The sequence below is a fragment of the Balearica regulorum genome, chromosome 2, assembly GCF_011004875.1.
Source record: "Balearica regulorum gibbericeps isolate bBalReg1 chromosome 2, bBalReg1.pri, whole genome shotgun sequence".
NCBI classification, from domain to species: Eukaryota; Metazoa; Chordata; class Aves; order Gruiformes; family Gruidae; genus Balearica; species Balearica regulorum.
In genome coordinates this window covers 18,067,888-18,080,837 of record NC_046185.1, presented here as the reverse complement: position 1 = coordinate 18,080,837, position 12,950 = coordinate 18,067,888, and the positions used below count along the sequence as shown (strand labels likewise).

The 12,950-nt window shown below is 33.0% G+C and overlaps 1 protein-coding gene across 1 annotated transcript in view; it reads right to left on the bottom strand.

The window, feature by feature from the left end:
* CSMD3 (CUB and Sushi multiple domains 3) overlaps nt 1–12,950 on the bottom strand; it is a 727,509-nt gene that overhangs the window by 193,317 nt on the left and 521,242 nt on the right. The window contains exon 30 of the mRNA XM_075743489.1: nt 10,076–10,270. Coding sequence (XP_075599604.1) covers nt 10,076–10,270 — 195 coding nt within the window. The remainder of the gene's footprint in view (nt 1–10,075; nt 10,271–12,950) is intronic.

Sequence of the window (12,950 nt, the reverse complement as noted above, 5' to 3'; positions counted from 1 at the left end):
GTGATCCTTTCAGATTTTGCTTCTGACTGGTGAGCCTCTAAAATAGTATTTCTACATGATTTCCAGGTCACCAGTAAATACTTACCTTTTGCTGTTGTCTTCAAATTCATTTCAATGAGCTTCCTCAGTTTGATATAGCTCCCCATGCAAAGTGAAAAATTACTTTTAGGTGGTTTTTTTCTCTTTTAGGTTTTTTTTTCCTCTTCCCTTCCTCCCAGGGTGTCCAATTTGAGCACATTGTGGACACTTTGGATACATTCTGAGCACATTATTATCACATTTACTCTCATTGAGAAAATCTGCTCTGCTTTAGGCCAGCTGTTTCTCTATTCATTTGATACTTCTATCTTAAAGCTGAAATAAAAAGATGTTAACTGAATCATTAACTGAGGATAATTAAAATATCACTGTAATGTTCTCTGACCTTCAGTTTAATTCTAAATATAGCTTAATATATGAATATATCTTTTATTAAAAATTCACCCATGAACCAAACCAGTGTATTTCCTGGTATGCTACATAAGTAAAGCTTTAAACTACCTACTTAGTTAGCAACGGATTATCAAAATAATAGAAAAGTATAAAATTAAGTGCAATACCATAAGGAAGAGAATGTAACCTTTTAAATTCATAACAACCAAACACCTTCTGCAGCAGTTGGACTACACAAATGCATGTTAAATAGAGTTGTGATTCATTAACTTATGTTAGCACACAGATACACTTCAGGATATAAAAAAGAATATATAGTAAAAAGGTTCCAGTGAATACCTAAAAACTGGAAGTAAAGGTTTTTTGTGGAAGATACTGTTCCTTCAAGAGAGTATGAGATCAGAAAAAAGCTGTTATGCATGTAGCTTCTGAGTGAAATACCAAGAAACATGAAATCTTAAAAGAGGAGGCTATCCTCTTTAAGCTGGATGATGATCTTGCTTACCACTCCTATAGCAGGTTGACTAACTGCTATTATGTAGCCCAGTCAAGAAGGAAAAGAAAATTGAATTCCATTTTAAAACAATGCAGTCTCTGTCTCTTAATTGCAGCTTTTTCCATTCCACAGAACCCTCCCCTAGTCCTCACTGTCATAGTCAATGTGAAGATGACAAAACTTGTGCAAAGAATTAAATATGAGTCTTATACATGTAACCACCAACATATCCCACATAAAAAAAAATCTTCTTCCAGTTGAGTGGCTTACTGAAGTCTTGTTAGACAAGAGTGAGGGCCTTCAGACTGCTGCCTGAGACTAAATTAGAAACATGCATATTTATCAGGTACAGCTAGTACAGATGACTGGATTAGTTTCTTTAATTCCAGTTATTAATTAATGGACTTACCTTGGTTATTGAGTGATACTACATAATCCTATCCTACTTCAGTGTCTTTCAGTCTTTGGAAAATAAGTATTTGCTTATCTGTGTGAATAAATGGTAGGGATTTTTTTTTTTTCCTTCTAAGAACAGAATCTCCTGCAGCCACCTTGTCTGTCCTAAAAAAATCTTCAGAGAAAATTATGTACCTCTGATGTTAACACTTAATACAGAAACAAGCATAAATTTACTTAAACTAGTGCTAAAAGCTGTTTTTCTCTCCACCTCAAAACAAATGATGGAATAACCTTTTTTTTTTTTTTTTTGAGGAATAATAATGTATTTCAATCTTCTACTGGAAAAATCTACATATTCAAAGCAAACAAATGTCAGTATTTAATATCCTAAATAATAAAAAAAAAACCCACCACCAAAACAAACCACATACTTTGTTCTGAATTTTTCATCTGTGCTTTTTATATGCTTTTATTGCCAAATAAATTAGAAACTGTTTGTCAGTGAATTTACATATTTTATCATATATGTGCTATTCTCAATAATACTAAAGTTCCCTGTTACATTTTCCTTGTTTATTCATGATGTTTATTCAAAGTAACAGTTGCATCTAAGCAGATATATTTAAAATTATGGCTTTGATATACACATTTGATTTCAGATATATTTTTGTAGCAAAGAAAATTAAGGCTAAAAAAAAAAATTTACATAGCTTAAACTATTTCTCCTTCTTTCTAACATTTCCTTCATTAAACCATGCTTCTAAAAATTGGCAGCAGATTTAGTTCAACAGAAGATGAAGTACCTGGTTTTATGGTGCACTCTATTTAACTAATCCCTTAAATACCTTGGAAATTAGGATTCTCTGGCAGCTGATTTTAATGAGGTCATTGTAATTAACTACTATTCTCCATTTCTCATGCTTTATTTACCATTACATTACATTAGAACTTTTAAATGAAAGCTTGGAATAATTACACACAGCATTTATTATTCAATGGACACTGTAAAGCCATATTATGAATTCCAAATGTATATGCAAAAGGTCAGACATTCAAAGTAATGCTTGGTGTGGGTTAATATATGTGTCTGTATTTATTTTTATTGTTTTCTAAGCTTTCTAGTATTAATAACCTTTATAGTTCATTCCAGTAACATTTTCAAACGTTCTCAGATATGAAGAGAACAGCTTTAAGAAAAGCTGAGATTTTAATTTAATCACATTTTCCAAAACCTGTCGGGTTTTTGGCAAAATACCAGCTATCTGCATATCCATATAGAAAGATCTTATTTTTGTTCCCCAAACCATTTGTGTATTTTACAGTAAACAGTCACTTGTCATAAGAAAAATAAGCCTACTATCTCTAAGAAGTCTATACTGATAACCAATTATCTACTTAATTACTGCCAAATCCACTAGGTGCAACTTAGCTTTTATCTTTTGGGCTTTTTGACTTAATAGTTGTTGGTGTACAATAGTCTCCCTTCCATGGAGGAGGACTAATGAATGTGTTCATACAGAAAGGTGTCTGTAGTGTGAGGTTTATAGGTTAAAGTATAATCAGACCTAGGTGCCTACTCTTTTACTTTCTCAGGAATCTTCTAAAACTGCTAAATTTTTGCACACAGAGACAATAAGTAACCCTACAATCCCTCCAAAACAGTGTTTGTTGTATATTTTAATCTCAAGCAGTATTGCTTCCACACAGTGTATTCAGATATTTCACTATACCTACTATTTCTTACACTGCTGCTCTAAGTCATGCCCTGCTGAGCATGCAAGCACAATAAATCCTGTTTGTACAGTCCAGATGCAAATTGAAAAATATACCTTCCTAACAAGCTCTTTGAATCCCCTTTGGTGACCTTTTAAGAAACCTGTCTCTCTCCACTGACTATATTGGGAGGGAAGCTTGGAATAGTAAAGCAATGGGCATATATATGTAAAAAATGGGCAGTAGAATCTTGGGAACAAAAATCTAGTATTCAGAAGATTTTTCAGTTACTATATATTAATATTTTCTTCAAAAGTCCTTCAATCACCTTTTCAAGTATGACTATTAAGAACAAACTTTTCAGAGTATGTAACATTTGACTAGTATTTTATATATTCAAATCCTAAAGAATTTCAATTCTAATTCTAAGAACTCAGGTCATGGTTTATGTGATTCTGTAAAATAGATGTCTTATTCTTGGCAAAAAGAAAATGAGAAATGGTTTGTAAGTAGACAACATATGACAACTTCAAATAAAGCATTCTGCTTAAGTGGTTAAAAACTACTATTGAGTAGTTTTAAAAGAAAATCATCAATCTTATTTTCTTGTTTTATGGTGTAAATGTAATGAAGTTGAATTATTTACCTACTCAAAGATGTTGTGCTAGCATGACAGTGCAGGATAAAAGTGCACAATATAAGAAAAATAAGTTATATCTTGTATTAGTGCTCATTTAAGAAATGTTTATGAAGTAGACAGTGAAAGAAGTCTAGCCAGAATGACCCCTCCATACTGAAAATCCAAGAGCAGGTGGCACAACTTGTTCACATGCCCATGTCAATTAATGAATCTCACTTTGTAATATCATTTAGGTAGTCAGAATTCAAATGAAAAATTAGCAGAGATTTTTTTTTTTAAATGAAAGTGTTATGCTTCAAGAGGAGGTAAATGGACAACTACAATTGCAGCATCACCTATGCCACCTCTTCCATGTGTTTTAATGACTTTAATACTTTTACTACCTTAATGGAATGCTGACTAAGGTAGGTCTTTGCACTCCAGTACAGAGTAACTCTCTCAAGGCCTTCATTCCACTCTATACCATAAATAGCAACCACTGAAACTTATGTCATCCTCAGAGTTTCTGGCCAAGGCCTCTTCCTTATATGAAAAAATAGACTTTGGACTTCTGAGAATTAATTACAGATTCTGCAAGAATTTTTCTTTAGTGATTATAAGCCATCTTGCCTTTGTATCCTCACTGTGTCTCCACTTCTCTTCTACTCTCTCATTTAATCTTCTGCCACCTCCAAAGTATGAAGACAATGTGTTTACTGCAGACTTAATTCTCTGCCATAGATACTTTATTTTTAAGTAAATTAATCATATTGAGGAACAAGCCTCTTGCAGAGAACTGCAAAAGAAAATACCAGTGTGGCATGTTAAATTAATGAAATAATTAAAAGGATTTAAATATAAGTGTTTTTAACAAAAAATAATTAGTGAGCAGTAACCCAAAATACAGCTACTACTATCCATCTAGAGTATCCCTGTAATAAACGTCTGATCCTGATCTCAGTTAGATTTTAGATATGGATTCAATCTGTTCTATTAAAATCAAGCAATTTTGTCTAGAAATGTATTTTGTTTTGTTGGTTTTTTATAAAGATGAAAACAAATACTACAGATAGAAGTTAATGAATGTTAATGAATGTTAATAACTTCTAACAACTATTTTGTGCCTTTTAAAATCTTCTTATTAATTGCTCACATATGATAGCTGAGGTTTCAGAATCTAATCAAGCATTCTCAAAAGCCGGAGAGGGACCATTTACAATGGCATGTAGTGATACAACAAGGGGTAATGGCCTTAAGATGAAAGAGGAGAGATTTAGATTAGATATGAAAAAAATTCTTCATTATGAGGTTGGTGTGGTGCTGGCACAGGTTGCTCAGAGAGGTTGTGGATGCCCCCTCCTTGGAAGTGTTCAAGGCCAGGCTGGATGACGCTTTGGGCAACCTGGTCTAGTGGAGAGTTTCCCCACCCATGGCAGGGGGGTTGGAACTAGATGATCTTTAAGGTCCCTTCCAACCCAAACCATTCTATGATTCTATAATGATTTTATGATTCTACATTTGTACTCCAAAAATGCAGAATGGGACAAAAAAGTTCATGAAATTTCCAACTGCTTTGATCAAAATTTTTACATCCAAAATACTATAAACACAGAAAAAAATCTTTGATTATTATATGTATAAAATAGACCACCACATGCCAGTTCTATCTGATAGTTCTTTTAACATACTTGAGTATTTTTAAGAAATGTAAATTAGATTACCTAGAAATTCACCTTGTCTTTACCTACCTACCCTAAATAAAAATAAGCCAAGGAAGTATTTTGCCTAATGTGGCTCAGTCTTTTATCTTCTTCTATACTTACATATTTGCCTATGACAAGAACATTCTCAATTCTTTATGATATCGTCAAGAATGGTGAAAATTATAATTTTTTTTCTTGCAATTTGTAATAGTACTCTATGATTTATCATGTAAACAATTGGCTGACTAAAGTAATGGTTTCAAAAGACCAAACCAGTATGCCATAACCACATTAGAATTATATCTTCACTACATAAAAACTGCATTAAAATGTAACCTATAAAGCCTCTGATTAACTAATCAATATTGAATGATTGATTAAAAATCTGTCAACATATAATTTATTATAAAATAATAAACAGAAGGATTAAGCTTTTCTGTGCAGTCTTCCATCCTAAAAGTTTTCAGATATAAACCTGATCTGAGTTACCTCAAATAGCTGTGACAAGCTAATACAAAGAGTAAGAAATAAAAAAAAAAAAATTGTAGAGAAAAGTATGAATTACTGCAAATTAACCCAAAAGCTACTGTCAGAGTAGATGCTTCATTTTACATGTCTATTTTCAGGAAAACATTTCTTTGGAAGATGAGGCTGCAGGCACTCCTTTTCACAGCTCCTAGTAATGCAAATTATCTTCCAGGTCTTATGGCATAGGAGTGGACATGTAATTCAAGGTTCTCTCTCCTTCCTCATAATACATATGCATATGTTTTTCAGTATGGTCTTTAATCACTAAACCACCACTGCTATAGTATACAATTGTGTACATAAGACTGGGAGTTAAGATTTCTTGTTGCAATCATAGTTGAGAATGTTCCTGTTGTAAATCATGGTATGGAATTGCTCTGTGAGCAATCCCAGGACTTTTTTTGTTTTCTTTTAAACAAAAGATTCACAGTACATATGAATATTTTGCATACTGATGTTTTATTAAAAAAATAAAAATCATAGGCAGTTCATGACAATATTTGAGATTGCTAGATATATCTTTCAGACAGAGATTTTTTGAAGCCTGGATTCAAATATTTCCAATGATTAAAAACAGATCATAATGAAATGTATCAATATTTTTTAGTAATCAATAAATGATTTCTTCTGGTAGGAACAAGGTTTTTGCACAGTCATAAATGTGATGTCCCATTACAGAGCTTTTTTTTAATTCTGTAAACAATTGTTGTTTGCTACCAAACATTTAAAATTAATGATAGTTGGTGAAGCTAAGAGAAATCATTAATCATCATCTCTGTCATAGGAACATTGCCTCTGCATATGAAAATTACATCCTGTTCTTAACATCCACCATGAAATGCCAAATAGCTTAGCATATTAGCCTGGATAATCTTTGCATGTGTTCATAAAAGAATGAAGCCAATGATTTGGTTCACTTCCCACACTTATTAGAGAGGCTCAAGGTCATTTTAAATAATATTTTCAACCAAATGCAACTCATTCCTAATGCACATAGGACTAGACCATGGAAAATATTTGGTGCATAAAGGTACAATTGCAAAAAAATCATCTTTATTCACTGAACAGATTTTGGAAAACTAGTCGTCTATGATGCTGAAAGCATCTGCTCAGTTTTTATCTAACTCTAAAATCATCAGTTATTGACTTTTAGGGTCTGTAGACACTCTTACTTTCTACTTTTGCACATTCCCAGGAAAGTGAGTTTTGACAGACTGAGCAATTAATCAGCCAGTTCATGGTGAGACCCAACCAGGCCCAAAACATCAGTGTTCCCCAACAAAGATTTTCTATGGTGCTTGATGAACCAGACATTTTCAGAGAATGCTTAAAGCCATCCCAAACAATTGCTCTTCCAATATAATAGAGCCATGGCCTCCATTTTCTTTTTTTAATTCTGAATGTAGAATGTATTTTTGCCTACATTTTAACTAAAAGGCTAGATTTTAGAACAAGACCCATAAATCCTCTCGCTAAGTGGTCCATTCAAACTCATTCACCACCCCTCAGGAGTATGTCTTAAGCTATGTCAGCTTATTCAGAATGGGTATAGAGATAGTACTCTATCCTCCTGTTGAGATTCTACTATTCAGTGAAAATATCCATATTAATTGCAACAAGAAGAGTTTTTACTTAATAGAGTCTTATTTTGGACCCTGTATCAGTTTCACCCTGATGTTATCCATGTTATTTATCTAACCATTTTCTTCATGAAAATGATCGCATATTAAGGACACAAATTCTCTTAGAAGAGAAAAAGTTTTTCTATATTCTTTGAACTACACTCTTTACAAGACCAATTCCATACATTGTAAAGCAGGTCCCTTGAGCCCAGAGAGCCATCTGGTGTTGAAAGTTCTCCTTTCCTTTCCTCTGACCTACTTAGCTCCAAACACGAGCAAAATAAGAATACACATTAGTAATATTTCTCTTTACCATATTCTGAGATGCCTCACTCCCCCTATAAAGCTACATGGTAAATATGGCTCACAGGAATTTAACAGAAGAACTTAGACTCTAAATTGATATTAAGCATTTAAAAGTTTAGAGAAAATTATAGGTATTTTTTTTTAAAAAATGGGTTTTACTTCATACTTAAAGCATTAGATCAAGTTATTACAGGTATAAAGGGTGTTCAGGTTCACAATTTTTTTTTTCTTAAAATAAATACAAAAATGAAAAATTACATATATACTAAAGTGTATTGTATACCACATTTCATTATAACACTATCAGTTTTAATGGAGTTTCAAAAATACAACTGGTACAATGGAGGAATCTCATTTCTCTATTAATTTTTTAGGTAGACGAGACTGGTGGTCAAAGACCAAAATTCAGCTCTCAAACTGTTTCTGCCAGACCCCTGTAACTGAAAGCTAATCAACTGATATCATCTTTCTCACAGCTATATAAATGTTCTGTTTTTCTTGAGCTAAATACCGCAAAAGTAGAAAGCATTGATTACATGGTAAAAATACACTATAATACATCACAGCAACATATCTACAAATCTTCATCGTCTCAACTGAAGGAAAAAAATAATATAACAAAACCAAGTGAAAATTACAAGTTAAGGCATTTTCATTGAGCCTATTGTGTGACATCACATCACTTAGGAAGTGTGGGGTTTGTCATTTTTGAAATAAGGCCTTGTTCATCCAGGAAAAAAATGGTCCAGTTAGAATCAGTGACAGATATCCACTACCCCTTCTATTATACAATTTTCTTTTTCTTTTATTAAAATGGCAGTTCTTCCAAGCAAAACACTCTCCCTTTAGTGAATGTTAAAATAAATATCACTGGAAGATTGCTAAATAGATTATAAGTAACATGAATAGACACAATTATTGCATCATTGATAAAGAAATTCTTTATGTTCCATTACTCATGAAAAAGACCTCCCAAAAGAAGAAAGCCTTTCTCCTCTTATACCTAACAATCTTCCTCACTGACTCCTCTCTAGAAAACAACATTCATATCTCATTTTAAAATGAGGAAGAAACTTTTGCTTTCCATTGCACACAGTCTACAAGTTTGAACATATTTACAAAAGTTTTAGGGCCAGTTGTCCAATTTGCTGCCACTGAAGTTTGGTGTTCAGTGCTATGATGTTTTTGTTGAATAATGAAAGTACTAAGATTCTTCAAATGCTTATAATTTTGGTTATTCTTTATAGTTGACAATTTATATTTTTTTTCCGTTTTGCTGGTACTACACCATTCACTTTGCAATAGAAACAACCCAAGAAAGAAAATCCATATTCCATTTTAAATAAATGTACTCAAATTGGAAATAGATTTAACAGCTTTTTTGTCTTCATATTACGAAAAGGAATTGAAATTAAGATGATATTGAGGAGATTTTATTTTAACTTATAAAGCAAAATTTAATTTTATAATTTGGCATTTTTATCTTAATTGTTTATTAACATTGGGATACATGGGACAGGTTTTGTGCCTAATCTTACAGAGTATGTGAAAAGAATATTGGGGTTTTTTCCTGAAGTGCCTATCAATTGCTGGTAGGAATTAATACCAAAACAGAAAAATAAAAAAATAATCTTTTCTTAGTGTCTAAATTTGAAAGTGCTTACGCTTGACATAGTCATTGGTAATATAAGTAAAGTCAGGAGATTCCTGAAATGAGTGGAGTTACTCATATCCATAAAAGTTTGAATGATTGGATCTTCAGTGCATTCCAAGGCTGACTTTTTCTAGAGACCACATGTCCAACAGGTTAAATAGTGTAATGTTGTACATATACAAAATATTTCGTCTATGTGGTTTAAAAAACAGTAATAAGAAAAAGAAACAAACATATATTGTGACATCCAGAGTATACTTAATGCTTTATTTAAATACATATATATATATATCTATCTTTATGCTCTGTTGTAAATTCACTAATTCAAGAATACAGGTAGACATAGAGGACAACATTACTAGTAACCTCTATCCACAATAATAATTTGCAGCAATATTTATCCAATTTTGTTAACATCTTGAAATAATATTTATCTTGAGTTATTAAATATGTAATTTTTATTAAAGACAACACTGAAAAGGGCTTTGTCCTAAAAGAGAAGTTTTTAAAAAATGTTTCTTCTAATTTTGTACCTGTTTCTTCCATATGACAAAGCAAGAATAATAACAACAGCAACTATAATAAATTAAAAACTGCTCTTACCGTGACAACTGGGCAGGGCTCTGTTCCATCCAGGTCTTCCATCATCTCCCATGATACATGTGAGTGTAGAATATCCCTGAAGAACATAACCTGCATCGCAGTAATATGTGACTGTTGACCCCAGTTTATAATCCATTCCAAGTCTTGTTCCATTCATTATATTTCCAGGATCAAAGCAAGATTCACGAAGCTTTGCTATAGAAGAAAAAATGCAAACACAATTCTCAGTATAGCCTAAAACATTACAAATATTTTCTGGAGTTCTCTCAAGGTCTTCTTTGAGCACTCTGCAGACACATAATGTTCTTTATTTTTTTTTAAGAATCCTTCCATTCTACATCAAATGTTCTCTCTCCTTCATTTTAAAGATTGTACAAGTTACTATATAATGACCAAAACCATGTTTCCAGTATTTTTCTTAGATAATTGCTATAGACCTCCATTATGAGAACTATTTTTCCAGAGTTCACTGTGACCAATGATACAGTTTTATACTTAAATGAAGTTAGAATTATGGACACTGTCCCAGTAGACAAGACACATTCTAGTTTTAAAATCTGTTCTGAAAACTGGTAAGTGGGGGAAACTAATATAAGTAGTTTGTGACAAAATAAAAAGTATGCAAACAAGAATTTCTTCAAAATTAATAAATCCCAAATGAATACTTATATACGTACATACTGTGTGATATATTTTCTTATAGCTTTTCTTTCCTCACTGGAGGACAAAGCATGAACATATTTCCTAAATTTATCTCTTTTTTTTTTTTGTTATTTATAGCTATTTGTTTCCAAACATTGAAGTAAATGATACCTAAATTCAAACACATGCATATGCTCTTATCTTTGCTTTCCTTTTCCTTCTATAATATGAATAAGAGTGTGTTTAATATCCAAGACATCACAACTGCACAAAAATAACCACTTGGCACTTCTAATTAACATTACTATGCAGAAGGAGAGAAAAGATAAACATTTTGGAAAAATTTGAAAAGTTTTTCCATTAATGAAAAAACAGTAAATATTTTAGGAAATGATAGAAGCTGGAATGAAGCAGATGATTTTGTGCTATGCGGGATGGAGTTTGGAGTAATTTCTTTTATCAGGCAGAAGATAGAAATTTCAGGTTTTCTTCTTTACCATTTAAGAGTGTTGTGGTGAAGATCATTAGGGAACACATTCACCTTCTGCAAGATCAGTGCTAACTTTCTAATACCTCAAAAGAAGTGGTTTTTACCAGACATATATGCACTGTGGAACTTTCTACTACAGGTAGGTATGGTTGCCAAAAGACTATATGATCTTTGAAATTCCTGAAAATCTATTTAGGAGCTTTAAATACAAAGACACTTCATCTGATTCTCGCAGTCCCTAAGCTGACGTTTCTGAAAACTTAGAGACAATAGGGAGAAATGACTATATATTTAATTTTATATAGTTTAGCCAAATATCAGCTATTGCTCATTACTAGAGACAAGCTAATGAAGTAAGTAGATTGTTGGTTTGATCCCCTAAGGCCATTTTTATGTTGTATTATTTCTGAGAGGAGAGAAAGAATTACAAAACCATAAAAGTACATTTACATTTTAAGATGGAAACACAGAATAGTTTAGTTCTTTTCAAATTTCATCATCACATTTTCCAAAAGAATGTGAAGATCTCCTAATGAGGTTAAAAATTTATTAGGATTTGCTTATCTAACCTACAAAGCATGCTTCTGATATGAAAACCAGTACAATAACAAGTAATAGTACGTCATATAGTTAATTGGATTCAGAGCAGCCCTAAGGAGAAGGACTTGAGAATGCTGATTGATGAAAAGATCTACAGGAGGCAGCAAGGTGCACTTTGCAGCCCAGAAAGCCAACCGTGTCCTGGGCTGCATCAAAAACAGCGTGACCAGCAGGTCGAGGGAGATGATTCTGCCCCTCTACGCCGCTCTTGTGAGACTCCATCTGGAGTACTGCGTCCAGTGCAAGAAGCACATGGAGCTGTTGGAGTGATTCCAGAGAAGGGGCCACGGAGATGATCAGAGGACTGGAGGAGAGGTGCTCCTCCTGGAGCAGGTCATTCAGCCTGGAGAAGAGAAGGCTCAGGGAACACTTTATATTAGCCTTCCAATAACTGAACGGGAACTACGGGAGAGATGGAGAGGGACTTTTTACAAGGGCATGTAGTGATAGGACAAGGGGTAATGGGTTTAAACTAAAAGAAAGTGGATTTAGATTTGGTATTAGGAAAAAAATTCTTCAGTATGAGGGTGGTGTGGTGCTGGAACTGGTTGCCTAGAGAAATTGCGGTTGCCCCATCCGTGGAAGTGTTCAAGGCCAGGCTGGATGGGTCGTTGGGCAACCTGGTCTAGTGGAGAGTGACCCTTCCCACGGCAGGGGGGTTGGAACTAGATGATCTTTAAGGTCCCTTTGAACCCAAACCATTCTATGATTCTATGACTTATTAAGAACAGATGTCTGATATTCACATTGATTCATTTCAGTAGTTGTAGCATGGTGCCTGTAACATCTCTTTCCTGTTCTGAACAGCAAGGCTTCAAAATACAGTATGATATTAGAAAAAGAAAAGCTAAAACTTTTGTAACACTCAAAAAATCTGGGTTGACAATCAGAAGTTAAGGGATACAATTTACTGGAAAATCTGTAAGTTATCACATAGATATTAATAATTATTATGTAAGCCACTTCAGAAGTCACTTGAAAAGTCTGACAGAATTAGGGCAAAATGAAATTTTTTTCAAGTCCAAATTCTCAAATTAAAAAAAACAAGCAAAGAAACAAAACCAAAAAAAGGATCATTTATTTTAGTATTATAGCTAACATTTGGACAATAACAAGAAAACATTATTTTTTCTTCTTACTGAA